The sequence below is a fragment of the Myiozetetes cayanensis genome, unplaced genomic scaffold, assembly GCF_022539395.1.
Source record: "Myiozetetes cayanensis isolate MyiCay16 unplaced genomic scaffold, myiCay2020 scf9, whole genome shotgun sequence".
NCBI lineage: Eukaryota > Metazoa > Chordata > Aves > Passeriformes > Tyrannidae > Myiozetetes > Myiozetetes cayanensis.
In genome coordinates, this window is record NW_026088185.1 from 38,320,415 (window position 1) to 38,345,500 (window position 25,086).

The window sequence follows — 25,086 nt, forward strand, 5'->3', positions numbered from 1 at the left end:
AGAGGGCGAGCAACCCCCCTCTGCCTCGTCATTACCTGTGAGCCCCTTGCTGTCCACACCACATCCACCCACCCGGAGGGTCTGGCAAGGGGGGCTGCTTGTGGGAAAGGCCCTCAAGCCCCCAGAGCATCCCAGCACTTTTATTTTTCCAGTTACTCAGGAAAGCAGGAGAGGGCGTTGCAGCTCTCAGCTGAGCGAGTGCTGCTTTGCAAGCAAGGTAAGAAGTGAGTCCAAGGTCACTGAAAGTCTCAGGGAGCCTTTCCCACTTTTCCAGAACATTCCCAAGTTCTGGGAATGGTCACAAAGAATGGTAGAATCACAGAATGGTTTGGGTTGAAAGCTCATCTTGTTTCACCCCCTGCCATGGGCAGGGACACCTTCCACTAGACCAGGTTGCTCCCAGCCCAGTCCAGCCTGGCCCTGGTTGGAATGACCATGACCACGTCTTTAAGAGGGAGGTGTCACCCCCAGAGCAGCCCAGGGCAGCTGTCAGTGGGAACAGACCCACAGTATAAGTTGGTACAAGCAAAGCTCAGAACTTCCCCAGGCCAAGGAGCAAATAAACAAGTGTGAATGGCACAATGAGGGCTGTGTCTGCTGATACAATGCAGAATTGCCGTGTATTATTTTCATGTTGCCAATAAATAATTGCCTTTATGTAGAACAAGAAGAGTCAAAACGATATTCAGTGCTGCTGGAGATGTAAAGCTAATCCTTAAAAAGGCACTTAAGGCTGCAGGAGGGTTCTGTATAATGGCTTTCCCAGATGTTTTCTGGGATGGCAGTAGCAAAGCTAAGTCCCAACTCCAGACAAATCTGACTGAAAAACAGTTTTAAAAAAAGATTGCAACAACTGTATGGTGGTTACACAAAGGTCTTTCAAAATGGAGAAGGGTTGTGTTCAGATGAGACAAAAATTATGGTTAAAACTTTTCTGGCTTTGACAAAACAATCTTTAATTTTGCATCTAAACTTAGTCGAGAAGAGAGTCTGACCTGGTGACCCTGGGAAAATAGAGGTTCCTGGCAGTGGCCAGGTTTGCCAGGGGCACATTGAGGCACACACAGGGATGTTCTGGGTGAGCTGCTGCCCTCGGGGCTGGTCCAGACCCCAGCTCTGTGCTGGAGATGGCACTGGTCACCAGTACAGTCCCCAGGCTGCCAGGGCTGGCTGGGTGGGGGTCCTCAGGGCTGGGGGCTGCCACAGTGAGGAGGGGGGAAAGAGGAGCCCTGTCTGTGTGACTGCTCTGTGGAGTCACTGTCTGCCCAGGACAGGCAGGACGGCAGCTCTGGTGAGCCTGGCAGTGCCCACAGTGAGGACAGGCAGGCAACACCACATCATGCTGACACCTCTGACCCCGTGCGTGCCAGACCTACCCGGTGCTGGCTGTCACACCACTGGAGGTGTGAGGAGCAGCAGGAAGGGCACAGGGTCCTCAGTGCCTTCTCATCTTCAGTTCCCACACTGGCCTCTGCCAGTCCATCCCTGCAGCGTGAGGTGGGCATGGACAGCGGTTGTGGGGGCACTGTCAGGTGCCAGCATGGACACACAGCAAACCAGAGCAGGGGGATTGCCAAGAGTTGTCTCTTACTGTTCCCCAGCCCTGGCCAGTGCCTCCCACTGCCAGCTCATTCCAGCGTGGCTGACGGCACAGGCCACGTGCGCGCTGCAGCCAGAGGAGCCCCGGCCAGTTCTGTGGTCTGAACGTGGTTATAAAGTTGAAGAGAAAATAAGAGCATAACCTTAAAATCGAAGGGGTTTGTATTTAGCAAACTGATTATTTATTTTCCTGCACTATGGACACCTCTGCCCCTGTCAAAGCCAAGATGTTAAATTTTCACAGTGTATTATAAATCATGTACAAAAAGGAGAAAAGCAGTGACCTCATGTTGTGTGAAGAGACATCTTGGGGGAACAAAATAAACCCAGACCCAGAGCCAAGGTTTGGCGCATTAGGCAATTCCCCCTCAGTTCATAAGTGCATCATGGATTCAAACTCATCGATCCGCTGTTTGGTGTTTCCTTTCCGGATCCTCCGGTAGGAGATTGTGTTGTATCTGGAATAGCTGTGTCTGGAGATGTCATTCTTTTTGCCCAGGCTGGGCTGCTCCCCAGGTTTCTCCAGCGGGGAGTTGCAGCTGGGGCTGGTCAGGGCAGATGGCTCCTTGCAGCTCTCTTGCTGCTGCAGGTGGGATGCCTCGCTGTTCTCCTTCTTGATTTCAATCACCTGAACTTCATCCTCTTCAGTGTCCTCCTCCTCCACATCCTCCTCCTCCTCCTGCTTGGCCACGTCCCCTCTGGGATCAGCCCTGGCTGGCAGGCTCTTCTCTGCCTCCTCGCTGGGACTGGCTGTTGGCACTGGTGGCTCCCCGGTGCCCACCGGCAGCCCCTCTGTGCCACCCGGCCCTACGGGACACGGAGGGTGCAGGTGAGGAGGGGTCAGCACCCCATGGGGAACTCCTGCAGGTTCTGGGGGTGCCCCCAAAGCCCCCATCCCCCAGGGGGTGAGGGGAACCAAAGGCTGGCCCCCTTTCTTAATGCCTTTCTCTGTTCTACACCTGTTCCCACCCAGAGGAGGGGAAGGGAGAAGGGGAAGGGAAAGGGAAGGGGAAGGAAAACAGAAAGAGAAGGAAAAGGGAAGGGGAAGGGAAAGGGAAGGGAGAAGGAAAAGGGAAGGGGAAGGAAAGGAAGGGGGGAAGGAAGGAAGGGGAAGGAAAGGGAAGGGAAGGAAGGGAAGGGGAAGGAAAGGGAAGGGGAAGGAAAAGGGAAGGGGAAGGAAAAAAAGGGAAGGGGAAGGAAAAGGAAAGGGGAAAGAAAGAGGGAAGGGGAAGGGAGCCATTCTGCACGCAGTGCCCAGCCGTGCCCCCTGGGACGTGTCCCTCCCTCAGCGGTGGCTGCCCCGGCTGCGATGGCCATCTCCCATTTGTCCTGTTTGGCACGTCTCTGTGGGTAATGATGCTTTAGTGTTGCAACAAATGGTCTATTCAACGTTTTGCCTGTGGGGTCCAGAGTATTAATTAGACTAAATTGGTTGGGTACTAAAAAGCTGCCTGCAATTTCAAGATAAAGTGCTTGTGGTTGAGGGGTGGAGGCGGGGGGAGCTGTGTGAGATCCTTTAATAGGTTTTATTGTGCACTCCTAAAGCAGCACAGCTGGAATATGGATGTCAGCTCTAAGTGGGATAGCCTCCACCATGATTCACCTCCTCACAGCCTAGGCAGTTACTATGAAATATTAATTTGCCCATGACAAATATTCAGATATTTTTCCTTTTCCTAATGAAAGCAGTTTCCGTTTGCAGGGCACAGCCTGTTCCTCTTTTAGAACCACCTTCAAAGCTCAGGGGAGAGCACCTCTAACAGCCCCTGGCCCAGTGCCCTTGTCCCACCACTGCCAAAGCCAAAGAGACAGGCAGGAGCCCACTGGTGGGAGACACAGAAAGGAGTAATGCCTGGAGCCCCCCTTGCAGAAACGTGGCGTTCCTCCTTTAATAACCCTCCACAAAATACTCCTTCTCTAGTAACACTCCACAAAATACTTCTCCTTTTGGAGGAGTGGCTGCAGTTTGCATAGTGTAATTAAATATGTTCTTCTGTATATATAAGGAAGATACATTTTCTGTATATATAGTCAGTACATTTTAACTGGGGAGCAGGGTGGGCAGTGACCCCCCTGCAGCCCCACTCACCCCAGGACACAGCTGAGGGACCAGCCTTGGCTCCCACTGATTTCTACCATTTTCACCCAGAAATGAGCAGAGTGAAACTGAGGAGCATGTGTTTTGGAGAGCAATTTTCTGCAGATAAGCCCATGGTTATCTGAAATGGGATTCAACCTTAGTAAATCAGGTAGGGAAAGAGTTTGCATTTTGAGGCCTTTGGCAACCTCCCCAGGTTCTCCTTTGAGCATGAAGCAGAGGATGGAGCATCTCCCAACCTCACGAAGCTTTTAGGGATCTCCTGGTCAAAGACCCCACAGTGCTTCGATACCCCATGGTATGGAGATATGCCAAACCTCAGGAAGGAAGGTACCAGCTGTGGTTTCTAAGGTGCAGCAACTCCATGCGTGAGAAATGAGTCACTGCTCTCTGAAACAGAAGGGTCTGACCCAATTAAAAAAAAATAATAACCACCTGTATCCACTGACTTTGAAGGCCATTCATTGCTATGTGTCAGGGAAACCCCACATCAGAGAGCATTTTGCGTTACCTTCCCCTGATCCCTGGCCATCGGTCCCTGTGTCCTGGATATCCGCTGCTCCCTGCTGTAGCGTCCCATCCTTCTCCTCTCGCTTTTCTTTGGGAAACACAAAGCAGAAGACATGGGCTCATGGAGCAATTAGTGACGACAATCAGGTTTTAATGGCTGCAGATTGTCAGATTTTCAGAGCAGATTTAGAAATTGTTTGTTTCTTTAGTTACAAACTCGTCCCTCAAATGTGTGCCCCAAAATACTACGAGCCACTGCTACAGCTTCCATAGTTTAGGAATTTTAACTAACGTGCACAGCACGTCCCGTTATTCATCAGGCTATAGAAAAAACAGCTTTTCTCTCCCAGCTCTCAAGAGACAAGCAGCCCTGTACGGTACCTTGGCATGGCTTCTCTCCAGCAGAATCCCCCGGGGTGATGTCCTCTGCCAATGAATTTCTGTTTTCCTCCAGAGCTTCCTTTGCAAGTGGAGCATCAGGGCTGGTTTCGACGTTTGCATGTGGGACCATCCCAGTAGATTTTGGTCTCTCGTCGATCACGCCGATGCCCTGGAGCGGGCCGTCCTCGGGGGGCACGCTCCCGTTGCACGCCGGCATGGTGGGAGCTGCGGGCACCTCTTCTGTCATGCTTAGGGCCGTGTCCTGCAGTGCCGTGCCCACCGACTGGGGCCGAGCACTCGGGGGCCCCACTCCTGTGCCCCGGGGTGGGGAGTGCTCTCCTCACCCCTTCGCCCCGGGCTCTGCTCCCCTGCTCCGATGGTCCAGGCGCGTCTCCTGTGCCCGGTCCTCGGTCCTCGGCCACACCATGCGCTGTGCCCAGAGCTCGCCAGCCCAATCAGCACCTCCCCTGTCGCCCAGGCTCTGCCCGTTGCATAATTAAACGCACCATTATAATTTACATAAACAAACAATCTGAGCAAGGAAGCTTTTGTGCTGGCCCGGGAGCGGGGCCGTGGGCATGTCAGCCCCGCGGGAATGAACAGGAGTTTGTGCTCCGGGCACAATGGCCCTTTGTGTCCCTGCCGGTCACAGGGACGGCCATTGTTCCCACCCCTAATCCCTGGAGGGTGACCACCTTCCCCAGCACCCTGCCACCTAACCCGCTTAACATTCCCCATGGGGTTTGTGCCGCTGGACCTCGCCCTGCCACGGGCACACAATGGGAGCGTTTTGCCCCGTGGGGACAGCCCGGCCGGGCGGGCACATGCCCCGCACACGGCTCGGTGCCACGCTCTGCCCACACCCACCCACGTGCCGTGGACGGGCTGCACTGCCCAGAGAGGCTTTGGCTGCCCCTGGATCCCTGGAAGTGTCCAAGGCCAGGTTGGACAGGGCTTGGAGCAACCTGGGCTGGTGGAAGGTGTCCCTGCCCAGGGCAGGGGTGGCACTGGGTGGGCTTTAAGGCCCCTCCCAGCCCAACCCATTTCATCGCTCTGTCAGTGACTGTCACTTGGACCTAAATCCTGTAGGAACGAGGAGTGTTTTGCAGAGGGAAGCAGGAGGATCCCCCGAGCAGCACAGGGGCATTTCTGGCCGCAGTTGAACTCGTCTCAACCCTCGTGCCCAAAGCCAGGTTTATGTAAGAGTGTAATCTCCTGCCGTGAATGACATTCTGTGTTTGTACAATGCAACATTTCTGATATCTTTGGGCTTTAGGGCTTGGAAATCCTCTTGTCAAGTTCAGCCCTTGATTAGAAATGGACCCAAAGTCTTTCCACTGGTTTTATTCATCTGTGAGTTTGTGTCTTTAAATCAACAACCTCTCATTATTGTTTTTAAATGAGTTTGGTGTAATTGATTTATAAAATCCATCCTTTGTTGGAAAAATTTGTCCAAGAAAAATGGATGATGAAGTTTGAAAGTGAGTTGACAACATGCTGGTGCCCTCAGGAGTAGAGGCTGGGTACCCAGCAAGGTCTGGTGGCTGGAGAGAGAAGGTTCCTTTCTGTTATCATTGAATCACTGAATCATTTGGGTTGGAAAAGCCCTCTGTGAGTCTCCAGCACTGCTCAGGCCACCACTAACCCATGTCCCCAAGTGCTGCATCCACATGGCTTTTAAATCCCTCCAGGGATGGGGACTCCACCACTGCCCTGGGCATGAAGGAATTTTCCCTGATATCCAACCTAAACCTTCCCTGGTGCAACCTGAGACTCTGTCCCCTCATCCTGTGACTTGTTCCCTGGGACCAGAGCTGATCCCCATTTCACCCTCCTGTCAGGGAGTTATAAATACCTTTTATTTATATTTATATATATATAATATATATATTATTATATATTTATATATATATGTGTATATATATATATAAATATTTATATTTGTATATATATGTGTGTAATTTTTTTTTTTAACCAAACTATTTCCATATCCCTGACTTCTTGATTGCAGAAAGATACCCAAAGAATTTTAGGTATTTCTTGGTGCCATCTGTTGGTTTCACAGCAGCTCTCGAGGAGTCACCTTTCCCAGACGAGCGCCCCATGCTCAAGGCACCATTTGTATCAGTCACATAAACCATCTTCCCTGTGACCTTTGTTATAAGTTAGTATAAGAATTTAGACAACTCAATTCCAATTAAACATTGATAAATTTATTAAGCAAGCAATAATAAAGCAAAACAGTGCTGGGTGGCCTGGAGGGCAAGTGCCCTGCCGAAGCACACACCACCATGTAGTAAATGTCCCATTTTTATACTTTTTCAAGTCCCGGGTTTTGAATGCGATTGCTTTGAGGCTTGAGTTCATGGCTCGTTGCTGAGTGGTCATCTGGCATTTGTCAGAGATGAAAGGTGCAGTTCTTATCAGTTGTAAATTTTACTGATACTGATACTTGTTTGTTTAGCAAGATGTCTGCAATTATTTTTACTGACACTTGCTTGATTAACAGGATGTCCATGAAACTTATCTTGTTGAATTATAGCGAAAGTTCTTTATTCCCTCATACACATAAGATTTTATGAACAAAGTTAACCCTTCTATTACAATTCCTCCATTTTTTTTTAATAATGGTAATAATTTTATTAAAAATACATGGTTTAAATGTTAGTCTTAAAAGTAATAAAATAAGAGGTTTTGTAATAGTTGATAACAGAGTAACTAACCAAGGTGAATAGTTAAACATAGATTATTATTTAAAAGGTTGATGATTATTAGTTATTTTTGTGTTTGTTTTTGTTATTGGCATACTGAGTACATAACAATATAGAAATGTCTACTTCTAAATTATTGGTGGAGACCTTGAGGAAGTACAATTAAGGCTTAATTTTTTTTGTTGTTTGGTTTTGTCCTTTTTATTTTACAGAGTGTTAGTTTTAGTTCAGGTTTATTGAGAGGCTTGTCATATACTTACGCACCCACTCTAGTACGTCTCTGCCTCCCTTACCTAACTCTGTGGCATGGAGCAGCGAGGTATTCTGTAATCTTCTCGGCAGCAGTCGTATTCTTCAGGGTTTATATGGCCTCTAAGTTTAAGATGTTTTAAAGGAAAAAAAACCACACTCCCAAAGTATTACAGACAAACTACTTCAATCATTATTGTTTGTTCTTTTTAGTTTAAAGGGTAGAATAAAATTTTTTTCCTTAGATGGCACTTTATAACGTGCTTCCACCAATAATTTTATAGGTGTATATACTTTATAGACATTTTTCATGTCCTTGGGACTGATAGTTAATATTATTTTTTTATTACATTTAGTAAATTGACAAACTATTCATCCTTTATGATTTAAATGGGGATGTTTTAAACAGGATATGCCTCTAGGTATTCTATGAAGTACAGGAATATCGGTTTTTATTTTACAACAGTGGGGCAGATGGATATGGGTTCCTATTATTTTAAAGATTGCCCCTGATTCGAGAGGAATTCTGTTTGGATGCTAAGGTATATAATGGGTTATTTGTAAAGTATATGGAGGAGGTATTTGGAATCCTTTGTACAGCGAGGGGGGGATGCTTTCTTAGAAATTTTGGAATTAATCATTATTTATTCACCAGTCTTTTCCTTCTCAAGATTAATTTCAGACCGTCCGTAGTTCTCTCCGTAGTCAATGGTCACTTGGGAGAGGTTCTGTCATTCGGGAGGGATGTGTCCGTCTCTGCTTTGCAGTAGGGATCGCAGTCTCTGTTGTGTGCAGTTCCTGGAATGGATTCTCTCAACAAGGGGTTAAAGATGTTTCCTTCCCAATTCCCAGGGTTTATCCTATGCATTTTGAAATTTAAGGGTGTTGTTTGGGCTAAGGTCCCCCTTTGCTTTCTTTCCAATTCTGCCACAGCTGCCTCCACTTTTACACTGAGTTCCATTAGGACCTAGAAAGTACGAATACTCCCAGGCTGTGAATATGCTAGTATACAGGAATTAATATAATTAGTCTCAGTCACCACAGTGATCTGCTGAGAGCCAGCAGCAGGCTTTAGCTCATAAATATAATTCTGTTTACTTGGGCTATCACATCATCTCTTCATTTTTAACAACATGGGTTTCAGTATAAAATAAACGCTAAAATTACTTTTTACTTTAAGGTTGTGTTTAGGAAGGAAAAAGAAAATATTTCTTTCTCTCTTTTTCTCACAATCCATAGAAATGAAACTTGATTCAGGGCAGCTGCATCTGCCCTGCCAGGCAGCCACCCCCCAGAGTTCCCTCCAGGCTAGGAACCCCCAAAAGAAATACGGTAAATAAGTTTATGGAAAAGAAATAAAAATAAAAACATATGTATTCACTATACAAACTCCAATTTTTTTTTTTTTTTTTTTTTTTCCAACCAAGGCCACTTCAGTGTGTTCTTTAAGATATGTTTACGTGCCATACAGGGCAATATAAACAGACCAGTAATAAACAGTCTGGAAGTTATTCTACAGGGCTAGTGAGAAGAAGAAATATTCTCCCAGTGAAACTAGGGTAGATTAGGCTTGATGCAATCAATGGGCACTCAGTTCACATACATGATGTACACAAAGTCCTCTCCCCAGGTGGAAGGGAGAAGAAGCAAAGGCGATATGAATACTGAAGTTGTTGTTAAAAGTATGGCTTTCAGTACAGAATACCCACAAAAATTATCTCCGTGTACATATTTCAAGATAACAAATAATTGGTACCACTCTAGGTCTGTGAGAATATTTAAAGGCACAGACACATGCAGTGAAAGCAACACTATTTCACCATTTAATACATTTATAAGATCTATGATCACAATAGCCCATGATATCAACAATGGCCTTGTTACACTTTCTTTAAAAATGAAGTTTTTGATAGTAAAATTACACAACACTTTCTTATGCCATGCTGGCAAATATAATCACAGACTTATTATATTAGAGTTTCTAATTTCAATTCAGATTTTTAATAAAACTATTAACTCATCAATCAATTTGAAATCCCATCCTCTTTCCCTGGCTCATCTGGAGCAGGGAAGCACTATTCTCCTCTTCTCTCTGACTTTCTCTTCTCAATCTATTACATGCAATTCTTTCTTTCTTTCTCTATCGATTCCAACACTGTTCTTATCTTTTCCTTTTAAAGATTACAAAAGTAACTTCCCTCTTCCTAAGCCATCAAAACTAAAGCTGCAGACTTTTCCTTTCATCACAGCAGACTCCGTTTCTTCAGTTCTCTCTCTCCCCCTCCCTATTCTTTTCTCAGTTCTCGACACTGTGGTGTCAATTTTGGCACGATTTTTGTTCTTAGATTTAAACTTGTTTTATGAGAAGCTTGGTAAATTTTTTCTCTTTTTGTTTCATTTACTTCAACCTTTTTTTTTTCCTTACAATAAAAAATTTTATTATTTGGACTTTTGGGCAAATTTGCTGAGGCCTGTTCATGTATACTTTTTGGGCTTCTTTCAGTAAAGTTTTTGAGGCTTCTGTTTTGCCATTCATCTAATTTCTTTTGTTCTCTTTTTTTTTTTTTTTTAATATTATTTTAGGCATGATTTATAAAGTGGATTATTAGTAATATTTGACTAGTTGGGGTGTTAGGATTAATGCCTAAATATTGTTGTAAATTTTTCTTCAGTCTTTTAACCATGTTTTAGGTGTTTTTTTTTTTTTTTTTTATTTTTATTTTCTAATGCCTTTATGATATTTTGTTCATGGGAGTTAGTTACTTCAAGTCCTCAGATTAATGAAGTATAATAATTAGTTATGTGTTGTTAATTTAGGGCTGAGTTATGATTCCCACTGGGAGGGGCGGTGGATTGTATTTTCTCCCAGGTATAGATATTAGGTTTTAAAATTTGGTTTAACTGTTTTGTTATTCCCAAGAGGTTTTCTAATAATAAAGTTTTGACTTCTCTTGGGGATGTCCATCTCTTCCTACGAGTTTTAGTGCTTTGGGGATTTTCACACCTCTGATCTGACAAGGCAGTGAGATCTGCAGAGGGAATAAGGGGGGGTGTGTAACAGGGGATTTAGCAGTGCTGTAGAAACAACGGCTGAAGGAATTTGAATAGGGGTTTGTGGAAGGGGGGTTAATGAAGGATTCAGTGGTGCTGTGGGGAGGGGTAATGGGGAATTCCACTGTGCTGCGGGAACAGCGACTGAAGGAATTTGAATAGGGGTTTGTGGAAGGGGGGGGTAATGACGGGCATGGGGGGGGACATAAGGGACCTTCGTTTGGGTTTTTAGGGCTTGTTAGTCTTTTTTTTTCCTTAAGGTAAAGAGGTAACTTGGTTTTCACCTTTGGGGTATTTATAATGTTGCATATTCACTTTCCTCATGGGTGATTGGGGGTTCTTTGTTATTTATTCATGTGTTTAATTGCCGACACACCCAGTCCTCAGAAGACCCGAATATGGGCCATATAACATAGGGATTAGAGAGTGGTTTCTCTCTCCAAATTTCGATATAATAATGTATTATCTTTTCTTAGATTTACTTCTCCTCCTAGGGGAATTACCCCAATGTTTTATCCTTAATCCTAATGGGCTTTGTGGGGAAATATCGGGTAACTTATTCTGTTTTCCCTTCCCCATGGGATCAGAAGGCTTGCTTTTTCTTCTGTCCCATCTTCTAAGGTGCCTTGAAATGTACACACAGTCGCTTCCTCTCGATCGTGACTCGGTCCCTCGCAGGCCACGAGAAATGCACTACTAGAGAGTCCACACTCACTTGGTCTTGTACCAAGACCTCTCACACAGGTACACCTTAGGATCACCTCCCCAACCAAACGGCTCACCAAAAAAGAAAACTCTATACTTACCCCTCCCTGGGGTCTTCGTTTGGTCTTCGTGCACAAAATTCAAGGGGTCTGCAGATTTTTTTGCTTTATTATCGAAATTTTATTAGGTTCATTGATCCAGAGTTTGGTGAGAACAGCCTTCAGAGCAGGGCTATCCGGAGATAGGGTGCCTCCCTGTTCTGCAGGAGTCCACACCAAAGCAAATTGGATCCCGGGTTTCAGCACCAAAATTGTTATAAGTTAGTATAAGAATTTAGACAACTCAATTCCAATTAAACATTGATAAATTTATTAAGCAAGCAATAATAAAGCAAAACAGTGCTGGGTGGCCTGGAGGGCAAGTGCCCTGCCAAGGCACACACCACCATGTAGTAAATGTCCCATTTTTATACATTTTCAAGTCCCAGGTTTTGAATGCGGCTGCGTTGAGGCTTGAGTTCGTGGCTCATTGTTAAGTGGTCATCTGGCATTTGTCAGAGATGAAAGGTGCAGTTCTTATCAGTTGTAAATTTTACCGATACTGATACTTGTTTGTTTAGCAAGATGTCTGCAATTATTTTTACTGACACTTGCTTGATTAACAGGATGTCCATGAAACTTATCTTGTTGAATTATAGTGAAAGTTCTTTATTCCCTCATACACATAAGATTTTATGAACAAAGTTAACCCTTCTATTACACCTTCACCACAAGAAGTTTCTGTTCCAGCTATCCTTTGCTAAAATCTTAGACACAGCACCTGAGCTTGCAGAGGCATCAGGGCACAGCAGGGATCTGATTGTCAGTGAGGAAAACCATGAGAGCCCCAGTAACTGCCAGGCATTCCAGGAAGAGGAAGGGGCTGCCATGGCACAGTGTTGGCAGAGTGCTCATGGCAGAGGGGTTGCATCAAGGGATCTTAAAGACCCCTTCCAACCCAAGCCATTCTAGGATTCTGTGTTTGTTGGCAGGGTGCTGGTAGAGCTCTGTAAGCTCCCCTGTCATCAAGTCTCTGCTCCCCAGTTCCTGCTCCAGCTGCAGGTTTCCAGGAGCAGCTGATGCATGCACTGGGCAGCCCAGGGGAGCACATGGACCTACACAGGCTCTGGAGCAGCTCTAGAGCAGAAAACACATACCCAGGGTCACCATGGGAGATGCCACCCAACAACCAGGGCAGGATGACAGTGGCACAGTGGTATTGGAGCCAAACATTCCCACCCCTGCACATAGCCAGTAGGGATTAAGGGATTACATTTCACCTAAACACCCAGAGAAACACTCCCAGGGATCATGTCAACAAGATACATCCAAGCTTTTGGACTGCATGATCTTAGGGATCCTTTCCAACCTAAATGATACTGTGACTGCTTTTCGTTCTGTCATACCTTCTGTGTATGAAAAAAATGTACCTTGGACTTCCTCTTCAGCAGAAAATGTCAGGATTTTGTCTTTTCCCCCAGGAAACAGCAGCTGCAGGTTTTTCCCACTGTTTGTAAACAGCTGGGCAAAGCCACCTCTCAAGGGCAGGGAAACACTTTTACACAATCTCGATGGGGTGGATTTTTGCCTCTTCAAGCTTTTAAAGAAGAGAAAGCTGCCCTCTGCCTTGCAGCGCTGGTGGAGCAAACTCAGCTGCCCACGGTAACCCTGAGTGTGATCTGCTCAGAGCTGCCAGAGCTGGGCACCACCAGCTGCTGCCACACGGGAGCACAGCCCCGCAGCCGCCAGGGAAAGGAAGAGCTGGGTGTGCTGCAGCAGCCAGTGGAGCAGAAGGGCACGTGGGAGGCGGGATTGCTGTCCCTGAGCACCGAGCAGGATGGCACACAGTAGGTAGGGACCCAGTGGGAGGGTCTAGGCACTGGGCAGGACCCAGCTGAGCAGGTAAGCACCCTGACAAGGTCAGTCTCTGTAGCATTCAGCAAATTAATTCAAATTTAAAAAGCAATAGCACTGTTCAGAGCAGACACAGTTCTCACTGAAGTAAATTCACATTACCCACTTTGCCCACGGGGGATAAGAGAAGAAGACAGTCCCTTTGCTGTTGGGAACAAGAAGAGAAAAGGTTTCTCTTGACTGTTGAGTCTCCAACACTCCCATGATCAGTGAGAACACCTCCACTGCTGGAGGTCCAGAGCACCTGGAACCCCAACCCCAGATCCTGGCATCACCACATCACACTGCCTGTACACCCTCCCCTCCTCCTGCCCCACTCCCAGCAGGCAGAGCAGGATCCTCTCAGAGTCCTCTCTGCAAGGAGAAATGCTTTTTAAAGAGCTGTTGCAGTTGCTTTGCTCCCTGAGCAGTTTGAGCTCCTTCCTTCCCCGCAGGCTGGGGCCCTGCAGAGCTCAGGGCCTGCACAGGCTCCTGTCACCCACATCCTGTTTGTGATCGTGGCCGTGAACGTGTCACATTGACATCTTGGGGCACCCAAAGCGTGCTCTCACCACTGCTGTGAGGGCATCACTTGTTTGGTCTTTCTTAAGCCTTTCCACACTCACAGCAAGCCCGTGTGTCCCAAGGTGTGGCAAATTAACTTTCCAAATCAAAGGAATCACAACTTCAGCCTGTAAAGCTTCAGTAATTTAAGGTTCCTTTCTCAGTGCTGGAACTGTTCATTCTCTTTGGGCAGTGTAACAACCCTCACCAGATGTTCTGGTTTTTCTGTCCCAGTTGCTTTCAGACACCCCTATATCTTCCTTTAAGTCAACATTTTGGCCAAATAGAACAATCTCTCTTTTTTTTGGGTTTTTTTCTCTCCTTTTAGCTGATACCACTGTCAACAAAAAGTAAAATTATCTTGAGACAGCAAATCATAGGCAAAAAACTTGATGCCTAGTGATGAGCTCCAGAGTCCACCTGAAATGCCCCAACCTGGGCTGGGGACAGGCATCAGCTCCATGTGTGTATTGGAGCAGAGCCCCACTCTGGGCCCAGGGGCTGGGGCTGGATTCACAGCCAGGTTCACTCCCAGACTGAACTGCAGGCACTCAGTCCAGCAACACGGACAGGACATCATCCCATATGAACAAATTGCATGAGCTACTCTCCTGATTGTCCTCTGGCTCCCTTGAGTGTCCTCCAGGTCTCCTGGCTGCCTCTAGGTCCTCTGACTGATGTCCAGGTCCCCTGAGTGCCCTCCAGGTCCTCTGACTGACCTCCAGGTCCCCTGAGTGCCCTCCAGCTCTCCCAGACCTGCCGTATTTCCAGCCACTTACTCATTTCCAGAGGCCAGCACTGGCTCTGCTGGCTTACCAGCGTTCATGCCTTAGAGGATTGCTGGGAACAGGTTGTTTCTGTTTGAAGCTCATCTCAGAGGGAAGCTGTTGGATTTAGCCTGAGGTTTCTGACAAGCCCAGGAAGGGCTGGCACAGTGGTACCCGAGGGCATGGCTGCACGGGCTGCCCAGGCAACAGGAGAACGAGTCACACAAGGTCTTTGAATCATAGTCAAAATACTTCCAGTTATATTTGAAAAACATCATCAGGCTGCTTGGGCTGAACAAAGAGCCTGTTTCTCTATACTGAGAGGGAGGGAAATTTCCCTTTTTCCCCACATCTCTACCCATAGTTATTAAATCACTTCCTACACATTCTCACTCCATCCTTACTGCCTGAGGCCTCTGCTCCTGGAGAAATGTGGGCAGATAATGATCCTCCTGCTGTGAGCAGTGGGAACACAGGCCCAAGGGGCAGCTCCTGCAGCCCCTGGGGTGCTGAGGGAACAGGTTCCCAGCACAGTGTTCCAGGAGAGCCACTGACCTGCCACTGCACCCAGCACAGAGCAATCCTGCTCATCCCTGCAGGACAAGGCTCTGTCTTTACTTCTCTTGCCTTGAAGAGTTCCATATCTGCTGGACACAGGGAGCTGCTCGGGGCAGCAGCACACAGACACCACCATCTTCCCCTGCACTAACTCTGCAGAAGAGCCTGGGGGCATGGACGTGCTCAGGAGGGTCCTTTCCATCCCAAATCCCCTGGAATAAGACAGCTGGGCATGACGTGGAATACCAGCACCTGGCAGAGACTGCAGCTGGTCAGATGAAACCGATGCACCAGGTTATTGTGAGGTTTGTACAAAGGCTGCCAGGAGATGCCAGAACATCACTGCCTGGGGTCTCTCTGCCTGCTCAGGGCTCCCTCCTCTTCCCAACAGGACTCTGTCACTGGCTCTAGTAGAAGCACTTGCTTTATTAAAGACCTTTGGAAAACACTGACTCCAGTAACAGGAAATAAATAGCTATCAATTTTGCATTCAATTAAAAACTGCTATTAACACTAAAGTTCGCTGAGGAAGTTCTGCAAAGGTTCTTCACATTTCTCACGTTAATGAAGAGGTCCACAGCATGCTCTGATTAAAAAATGAAAATAATTAAACCCCAGAGCTGCGTAAATCTCATCAGTGCTGTTATCTGGATGAGTGCCCTGCCGTGCCACCACCCTTCACCCACGGAGTGCTCAGGGTGAGGGGCTGCCTCGGTCCCACGTGCAGAGCCCAGACATCCAGGGTGACACGTGCGACATTAGACCCGACTTTCTTCCTCTTCCACCTCCCGGTGAAACCCTGGAATGAATTTCAAAAGGTGCTTCCGGACACTGGCTCTCCTGCTTTTCCGTGGGAGGGTCCCAAAACTGCTGGAGTAGCTGCTGCTCTCCCAGAGCGGGGACATGGAGCCGCTGCTGGCCAGGCTGATGCTGCGGTTCCTGCGCAGGGAGCACCTCCCGGCAGCACCGTCCCCGTCCCTGGGGAACACACAGTCATCATCCATGCTGGACTGGCGGCTCAGGCTCTCTGCAGCCGAGTCCTCGAAGGCGCTGCCCTGGAAGAAGCTGTCCTCGCTGCCCACCGTCATCGAGCTCAGCCGGCTGCGGGAGCTGCTCTCGCTGGAGAAGCGGGGCTTGGTCAGGAAGAGGGGTCCTGGCGAGCTGCAGCCACCACAGGAGCTGGGCTCCTCCAGGTCCAGTGCGCCCAGCAGAGCGTTGTGGTTCGCCTTGCCTGGAAGCAGGAGCCAGAGAGGAGCGTTAGTGAGCGGCCCTGCTCAGGGCTGGGAGCAGGACGCCTGTGCCATGCAGCACGGGGAAGGGCCATGCCCAGCCCCCTGGCACACGGAGCAGCCCCTCTCCACAGGGGAAGCTGTTTCTGGCTGTGTGAGGTGTTTCCCACAGAATGGGGATTGTACAATCAAACCAGCTCCCTGGGCAGCCCGTGAAAAACCCAGCCAAACCTCTGCCCGGGTAAATCCGAATTAAGAATGGAAAAAAGCTTTGCCACCCACATAAACTCATTTCCTAGGACTGACGCAAAGATACCTTGGTTTGCATCAGTCAAGCAGCATCAAAGTTCATTACTGTCGGGACCAAAGCGCTCCCAGGGCCAGCCCCACGCCTCCATCAGGAGGGGGAAAGGAAGCAGAAGCCGGCTCGCAGAGGTGCCGTTTCCGCGGCGGGCGCGGTGCCCGCAGCAGGACGTACCGTGCAGCAAGTGCCGCTCCCGGGCCAGCAGCGCCCGCAGCTCCCCCCACCGCTGATGCAGCGCTTGCTGTGGAGGAGAAGGAAGAGGCTCCGTCAGTTCGCAGAAGCACAGAGCACTTGTCAAGAAAACAGTCTCCAAACAGTGCAGGTCAGCTCCAGGAAACGCTCGTGTGTCTAGCTTTTACTGAGACAGTTTTCCCGGAGTTTAGCACATTTCTTCCTTAAAACATGAATCTGCTTGTGCCCAGGGTGCTCTGGCTGAGGTACTGGCCACATCTAATTTGGAAAGAAGAAGCCTGAAATCTGGAGAGTATACAGGCTGAAACCCAGAGAGCGTGCAGCCCACCTTCAAACAGTCGTGGCAATGCCAGCACTCCTCCACAGCCCTCCCCAGCTCCAGACCTGCACTGGGAATGGGCACCCTGCTCCTCTTCCCTGGGTCTTGCAGAGTGGAGTGTGGGGAGCACAGCCAACCATTCCTGCCCCATGTTGAGAAAACACCTGGAACATCCTTACAGCCTCCCAGGGCCATGAGCTATCCAACACCCCACAATGATTCCCTTCTCTCTGTGGCAGGTCAGCTTTTGGTGTACAATAAATCATGGCAGAGTTGATTAAAAACACCCACCAAACAGGTGAGGCTGTGCCTGGGGACAGGAGGCCCCTCCCCACCGATCTGATGAAGTCTGTGCAGCTGGACATTCCTACAGCCAAACTGACCAGCATAAGCTCTCCTGAGCAGTCCTGGGATTGCAGCCACATTTCTTCTCTATTCTCCATTTGGGAAAAATAATATCACAGGGACTAGGGCTACAAGTGCTGGGAGTGCTGGCTGCAGGGGACCCATTGGGTGTAAGCCCCTGCCAGGACCCCCAGTCCCACGGACACACACCTGACCCAGCCCTCTGCATCGACAGCAGAATAACTAATTAATTACATTACCTTGAGTACCTGCAGCTTGGCCTCCAGCTCCATTTTCCGCAGGAACAAGGCCCCATTGACCGTCTCTAACCTGTGGAGAACAGGTGATGGAGGCCTCAATGTGCAGACTCTGCCCAGCCCAGCCCTCAGGGATTTCTGCCTCTGAGACAGCGCAGGGCTGGGGGCAGCACGAGGAGCTCTCCTGGCTTCAGGGGGAGAGAATATTAAGCCAAACCCCATCTGAAGGAGGGACACCCACCTCAAGTAGTTCCCTGAAGACTTTATCAAGTCCACTATCTGCTTGTGACCAAACCCCTCAGTGTTCACGCCGTTGATGCTGACGAGGATGTCGCCTGTTGGAGACACACGGAGGCCAAAATGAGCATCCGCAGCCCGTGCACATCCTCCACCTGCTCCACAACAACAGGAACAGGGAGAAAGGAGGGTAAGGCCTCCCACAGCAGCAAAACCCATGGATAGTTACCAGTCTGTAGGCCAGAGAGATGGGCAGGACTTTCCTCTTGAACTTTGCAGATGCAAGTGCACACCTCCAGGGAGAAATCGTTTTGGTTTGGAAACCTAACAGTCTGTTAATGCCAAAGGGACAGAGTTACCAACACTGGAGTCATTAAAACCATTTAAAATCCAACAGTCCTTTACATTTTTTCAGTGAGAGGGCTGTGATGGGCCCCAAAATGTTATAACCCAACAATTAGAAATGCATTTGTACAGCAGAGACACCTGACAGGTTCCTGAATGCTGTGTTTGCAAAAAAAAATAGACTAGTTTTAAAGCAAGTTTGTTATTCAAATTGTTATTAAAAACTCAGTAACTTTAACCAAGAATATCTGTCAGCATGGGTGGGGATGGCTCTCTGGAAGGATGTCTCGTTCCCAGCCATGGGAAGATGTCAGGATGGGACAGAGGCTTTGCAAGAGGTTACTCCTCCTCACTGGGAATGCTGTGTGGAGGCAGCTGCTGCTGCCAGAGAGCTGAGTTTGCAATAGGAACCAAAAAGAAAGAAGAGTTGAACCCACTTTTGCTATTCCAGCCTCTGAAACTCATCATCCACGCACATCCCCGCACTCCTCAAAAGTGCTGTTTGTTCTTGACTTAAGTATTTAAATACACATCAAGTAACTCTAGGTATAAATCCCTCGTGTGGTTTTGGGTGCTGACATGAACTTAGAGAAATGCAAAAGCCATCGCCACAGCCCCCCTGGATCTTACAAGAGCAGGAAATGTCCTCTGGTGACATGCAAATAGTTCAGCACATCTGCCTCCAGCACTGAGCACCGAGGCTGAGCTCCCTGAGCACCTGCGGCTGCTGCCTCAAACCCAGACTGAACAACTCACACTGGATTCCCAATTTTCTCATCAGTGTGGAACAAAGAGGTGGAGACTGGGTGAGTTCAGAGCTCATCTGGCCAAATCCCCCCCGACACAGGATTGCAGCCCCTGGAGCAGCAGTAAGACTTCTGGTTAAACTAAGAGCACCAAGGGAAGCCTGAGCTCCCTGCAGACGTAGACCTAAAGTTTCACATCATCTTATTCTGCTTTGCCTAAATTTAACTCATAGTAATGAAACTACAGCTTCTAAATAATGGTTATCCTCAGTATCAGAGGCTGCCTTTCCACGGCCAAGGCTTTCTATGAAGTGCTCACGCTAAACGTGCATTCAGGAAGAAAACGTGCCAAGAACAATTATTTTTAATCAGAATGTCACATACAATGAAAATCTGCTCTGACAGTTTACACAAAAGCCCAATAATCGACTCAATTATCCTCCCTTCTGAAAGCTCTCCTCTGTTCACGAGCCGAGCGCTGACCCACTCATTACTCACAGACCCAAAGTGGGCAAAGTTAAGCTTTTCCTAATACTCTGATTTCACCAAAAATAATGTTTCTCCTTGTGAGAGTACTTTGAAGGTGCCCTGCTGCTGGCAGGCAGATCCCACTGCTCCCAAAATATAGCCCTTTATTCCTGGGATAATTTTTAACTCCAGCCAGGATTTTAGTAGGCCTGCTGATCTAGGAAGTTGCCTTTCTCACAAAAACCTATGGAACAAAAATCCCCCACTAGCTGCACTCCTGATAAAATTCTGGTTTTCCTCTCTGATGATTTACTGACTTCTACATTGAACAGAATCTCTTCCTACATGATTTAGCCCCCCCTTCAAAGTTATGCTTAGCAGCCATTGAAAAATACAACAATATTTTACATCTTCAAAAGTACATACCTCTGTATGTTAAAGGAGGTAGCAAAAAGCCAGTATAAGGTATTTTTTGAAGGGAGTTCTTCTGATTTCTCTCATTTTATATGACAATATTTTCATACGCAATTCTCAAAAAAAATATTTACTTATGGAGGCAAAAAGGCACTGCCATTGCTTCTTATGTGGATTTGGATGGGATTTCTCTTACATTCAACACTCTGATTTGTGAGAATGCCAGAAATTCTCATCTGTGACCTTTGCTATGAAAAAATCCTTGCAAAAACATCCCAGTTCTATATCAGTGGAATATAGAAAAGCTCTTTTGAAATTTGAAAGCTCTTCAAATTTCACAGAATCTGACAGTTGCTTTCCTGTGCTCTGGGTTGCCTTAACCTGATTTTAAGGATGTGACACTTTAGACTCTGCACCACATTTTGTTTTTTAATGAATCAGCTTGTCATTTAAGTCTTACCTGGATTTCAAACCCAAAGGTCTCTTTATCTTCTTTCAATATAGCAATCAGGTGTCTGCAGGAAGAACGCACACAGTTCCATGTGAACATGGGATGACACGCTCTGTGCACCTCTACTTCCCACCAAAACCATCGTGTTCCCACCACCACCTCTCCCTGGGCCTGGGGGGTGTCCCCACACTGTCCCTCCAGTGGGGCAGTGGTGGTGCTGCCTCTTCCCCTACTCAAACTAGCTAAAACTAAACGTCACCTGCATTACCCAGGTACTGGGTACCAGTCTCTGCCTTACACCCTGATCCCACTTGAGCTGGGAAGATTCCCAGGACACGTTTCATGCAGAATAAGACAATAACAGTGACTCTAGAATCATAGAATCATACCTTTGTGGTTTGGAGGAGTCACCCGAGGAGCTGGATCTGGCTAAGGCAAGCTGTGACCAGAAGTGGGAGAGGACAGGGATCAGTAGGTCTGTGGTTCTTGGAGACACACGGCTAAAATCAGCAGTTTAGAGAAAAGCTAAAAGCAGCTGGTGGCATCCCATCAGCACCTTGCACCAACACAGCCTCTGCCTTGGTCAAACGGGAACTTGAACTTTCCAACCAGGAGGAAAAGCACCCGAAGGTCAAAGCCACCTTTCAGATGCTGGCATTGAGCTCAGTGCCCAAATCACATCTCTGCTGTACCAAGAGCTCACCTCATTTTTGTACCTTTCCTCTAAAAATCTGTGGGCATTTATGAACCGAGCACCTGCCAAGGGAGGCATGAAGCACCCACAAATGTGGGTGAGTGCAGACAGTGAGCTCTGCAGTGTCTCGTGGCAGCTGCACAGCATTTCCCAGCCAGACACGGACATCCAGGATCCCTGCTTCAGCCAGTGCCTGGAGAGGTCTCTGGGAATAGCCAGGATGATTGATTCTTCCCGTAAAATTGAACCAGGAATAAGGAATGACATCATCAGTGAAACGTTTGTAGCTGATACAGCCAATGTCTCAGGCTTCAGCAGGATAAAATGGTGCCACGGTGTGGTCTACAGAAACAACGACTCCATGGGCATGTCTTTACTTGTCGAGGGACAAGGAGAGGAGGGAGAGGCCACTGAGTAAGAATCCACTGCAGAGAAGGTGGGAGGGCTGAAAGAGGCACACAGGGCGATGGACCCTGTGCAGGGGAAGGGCCCTGCAGTGCATCCTTGGTTCTGATGTGTGTTGTAACTCAGCTTTACCAGCCACAGCCACAACACAGCCGTCACTGCCACCCTTCCCTGCCAGCAGCCACCGCCAGACCCAGGGGGACAAGTCACACCCAGGGTGGGTCCATCACACCAAGGGCTGCTCAGCCACACCAAGGGCTGCTCCACCACAGCGCTGGGAGCTGGTGCCACCCAGCAGCAGCATTCCCAGGACTGGCCTGGCTCTGGCTTTCCCTTATGTCCCCACATTTGTACCAAGAAAAGGATGAAGTGCATTTCTGTGGCTGAACAGAGTGAAACCTTAAGTGCACAGATATTACATGCTATTTTTCTGATCCTAATTTCAGACTATAATGTGTGTCAAACACTTTCTATTCAGACTTCTTCATGTCAGACAAGAAGTCCAGAGCTGGAACTGCTCAGCTGACAGTTCTCAGCCTCAGTAGAACAGTTCTGTGGGAATCCCAGGACAAGGTGAAGCAATGTGGGTGCTCTGTGCTGTACTGGGGGGAAAGCCCAGCAAAAGAGACAGCCCCAACAGCCTGAATAGTTGTACAGAAACAATCCCAAATCCAGATGGAAACAGCTCCTGGTGGGTGCTCTGTCAGTGTTGCAGAGCAGAGGATGGTGGGCAGGCTGCTAGACTGAGGTAAATGCACCTTTAAAGGAGCACCCAGGCAGCACGAGCCCCTCTGGCTCTCAGCACGGCTGGAAACGGAGAAGGAGCTGAGCCGGAGCTGGATCTCGGCTGCTGCTGCCCTTCACAAGGCCCGCAGGGAGGACACCCTGTCCCTCGCTCCTCACAGAGCTTCCCACACTGCCAGAGCTCTGCACACTGGCAGAGCTTCCCACACTGCCAGCTCTGCAAAGATGCCATCGCCATCCCCAAAACGGGCCCAGCCGACGGCACCCAGCAGTCATCCTTCCAGCACCCCGAAACCAGGGGCCACAGGGAGCCTGCACGGTCACTCGTGGGTGACGCCCGGGTGGCAGGAGGAGCCCCAGCCTCCCGCAGCCAGCCCGTACCTGCTTGTGCCCGCGGGGCAGCGTCCCCACCGTGCTGGCCAGGAGCTGGATCCGCCGGCCGTCCATGGGCATCACCAGCTCCCCGTCGGCAGGGCCGGAGCCCACGGGGCTGGCGTTGTGGTTCTGCTGCAGGAGCCGCCTCAGGGCCATGGCGAGGGCTCAGAGCGGCACCGCCAAGCACTGCGCCATGGCCACGGAACTGCCCCCACGACACCGACGAGGGGGAGAGCGGAAAGGCCGCCACGTGACCTGTGGTTTAGGTGCACGTTACACAAATCCCTCTCAGCAGAGCCCCAGGCTCTCGGTGTGCCTTGTGCTCACAGGGGAGTTAAGAATTGGGCTTGGCAGTTGCAGAAATCTGCTTAATTTTTCCATTCCTGCGCACAACAATTCTCACCAACAGCTGCTGCTCTGCCAGGATTTGTCCTCGTGGCCCTGCCTGCCTCAGGCATTCATCTGAACTCAACCTGCTCATTCTCTGACTTGCTCAGCATTCCTGGCATCCCCAGAATCACCTTTTGGCAAAGATGGGGAAAATAACACTGCCTTTGGCTAATGGTGTCAGTGCAGGACTTCCAGTTCCGGAGAGGGAAATGAGAGCTGAAGGCCAAGAGCAGGAGCTGAAAACGAGGCAGAGCGAGGGCAGAGCAATGCCCTCAGCACAGCACCTGGGTCACGGTGGGGAGCAAGGACTTATCTGGCACAGCGGGCCTGGGGACACACAGCAAAGTCAACTGAGGGGCTTCGGGAAGGGACAGAAGGGGCTGCCACAGCAGAGCCCAGGCAGGCACAGTGCCAGGGACAGCCCTGGCCAGATGTCATCCCTGCACCTCTCCGGGATGGTCAGGGCCTGAGGAGGATGCAGGGGTGACAGGTGGGTGAACAGGAGGGCAGGCACGCTGTGCCCAGACAGGTGCACACACTGAGTCCACCATCCCCATCCTAAACGTTCATCCCTCAAAAACACGGCATCTTGCAGCAGAGAAACATCCTGAAACAACAGGAAACATCTGCTCCACACACCTGGAGGAGAATTGGTGGCCGATGTGTAGAGGAATCCTGCAGTCCCTGTGCCTCGATGGGGACAGGGAAGTGTTGCACAGCACAGCAGCTCTGCAGCAACGAATTTAGACGTCTGTCCTTCATCTCCAGTTCCTTGGGGAGAACCCCTCTGGATTAAGGTGCAGAAAAGAGATGTTTAAAAAGCACTGCAGGAGAGGGGAAAAGCTCTCTCCTGTTTCGTGAGAGAGAAGTAGCTGTGGCCCAGAGGGGCATCTCCTCACTTGCACGCTGAGCAATGCGGGGAGCGGGTGACTCAAAGCCGCTTCCCCTTTTCCTGCTCACGGTCACCCCGGTGAGTGCTTTGGTAACAAACAAAGCACATTTCGGTTCCTCCGGCAGCCCTCTCTGACGTTCCTGAAACCCAGTGACTCATCTGCAAACAAGTTGAGGGTAGAAACAAATGAAACCTCCCATCAGAGCAGAAAGCAAGTCCCTGGTGAGAGCTGCCCCAGCAGCCCCGTGCTCGCTCTGATGACCCGCACCCCACACCATCCACGCACCCCACACCCACAGCAGGCACCCCACACCCCCACAATGAACCCCACAGCCCTGCCAGGCACCCCACACCCGCAGCAGGCACCCCACACCCCCACAATGAACCCCACAGCCTTGCCAGGCACCCCACACCCGCAGCAGGCACCCCACAGCCCCACAATGAACCCCACAGCTCTGCCAGGCACCCCACACCCCCGACACACACCCCACACCCCCAGCACACACCCCACACCCGACACACACCCCTCCCTCGCAGCCCGCCCACTCCTTTCCAGCCCGGCTCAGAGCCGTGCGGAGCTGAGCCAGGGCAGAGGGGAACACAAGTCAGACCCCGCTGCCCACGGCAGCTGCTCACATGTGTCCACAGAGATCACAAGGATGCCCTGCCCCAGCCTCCTCCCCAGCACAGTCCTTGCTCTGTCAGGGCCCGAGTGATGGGACATCTCCCACGAGACCAGGCTGATCCAAGCCCGGTCCAATCCGACTCTGAATGCTTCCAGGGGTGGAACACCCACTCCTCCACGGCTACTGTGCCTGCAGGGTTTCTGCCCACACTCACCTTACCAGGGCAGAAGGAAGGAGAGAGGAGTCATCCTGCAGGACACAAACCCTCAGGGACTCGGGAGCTGGCTCCTCTCCTGTGCTACCAGCTGTGCACCAGTGGCTCCTGGGGAGTCGGTTTACCTAACAAAAAATGAGGAATTACTCCAAACCCTCCACCAAACGATTTCTCATGAACACCTCTCCCCAGGTGACAGCCCATGGTGTTCTGCTCCAACCGAGCCGGGATGCAGTTGGCAGGGCACAGCACCCACCTGGCTCACAGGGGCAGCTGCCCCTCCAGCCAGGAGTGCTGGAGAAGGGTGTTTCTGGG

General features: G+C 49.4%; 3 protein-coding genes across 5 annotated transcripts in view; 1 reads left to right on the forward strand and 2 right to left on the reverse strand.

Annotated features, from left to right (window-relative positions):
- Positions 1-25,086, forward strand: part of UPP2 (uridine phosphorylase 2) — a 293,492-nt gene that overhangs the window by 164,389 nt on the left and 104,017 nt on the right. The gene's annotated exons all lie outside the window — the stretch shown is intronic.
- Positions 1,759-5,010, reverse strand: ERMN (ermin). Its single transcript, XM_050339708.1, has 3 exons — positions 4,589-5,010; positions 4,209-4,295; positions 1,759-2,406 (listed from the first exon to the last, which is right to left on the reverse strand). Exons 1-3 carry the CDS (start codon positions 4,833-4,835, stop codon positions 1,973-1,975), a joined length of 768 nt encoding a protein of 255 aa, XP_050195665.1. The 5' UTR covers positions 4,836-5,010; the 3' UTR covers positions 1,759-1,972.
- CYTIP (cytohesin 1 interacting protein) lies at positions 15,475-25,019 on the reverse strand. 3 transcript variants are annotated; one of them, XM_050339699.1, is made up of 10 exons: positions 24,772-25,019; positions 23,939-24,090; positions 23,679-23,826; positions 20,821-20,870; positions 20,441-20,495; positions 18,237-18,339; positions 18,012-18,105; positions 17,774-17,843; positions 16,832-16,898; positions 15,475-16,355 (listed from the first exon to the last, which is right to left on the reverse strand). In XM_050339699.1, the coding sequence occupies exons 3-10, from the start codon at positions 23,799-23,801 to the stop codon at positions 15,883-15,885; spliced, it is 1,035 nt and encodes a 344-aa protein (XP_050195656.1). In that variant the 5' UTR covers positions 23,802-23,826; positions 23,939-24,090; positions 24,772-25,019; the 3' UTR covers positions 15,475-15,882. The 3 variants fall into 3 exon arrangements, with proteins under 3 accessions (XP_050195656.1, XP_050195654.1, XP_050195653.1); XM_050339697.1 differs by having other exon boundaries at positions 23,679-24,090; XM_050339696.1 differs by lacking the exons at positions 23,679-23,826; positions 23,939-24,090; positions 24,772-25,019 and adding an exon at positions 22,656-22,805.

Bases quoted from the DNA above. Each gene is read 5' to 3' on its own strand.
- ERMN (XM_050339708.1), bottom strand. From the start codon at position 4,835: ATGACAGAAGAGGTGCCCGCAGCTCCCACCATGCCGGCGTGCAACGGG. The intron at 4,296-4,588 runs GTACCGTACAGG...TGTTTCCCAAAG, and splicing joins TGGAGAGAAGCCATGCCAAG to AAAAGCGAGAGGAGAAGGAT. The intron at 2,407-4,208 runs GTAACGCAAAAT...CGTGTCCCGTAG, and splicing joins TGGCCAGGGATCAGGGGAAG to GGCCGGGTGGCACAGAGGGG.
- CYTIP (XM_050339696.1), bottom strand. From the start codon at position 22,805: ATGGCCCTGAGGCGGCTCCTGCAGCAGAACCACAACGCCAGCCCCGTG. The intron at 16,899-17,773 runs GTAATGTAATTA...TCTCCTCCACAG, and splicing joins CCAAGCTGCAGGTACTCAAG to CAAGCGCTGCATCAGCGGTG. The intron at 16,356-16,831 runs GTACGTCCTGCT...TCCTGCTTCCAG, and splicing joins GGAGCGGCACTTGCTGCACG to GCAAGGCGAACCACAACGCT.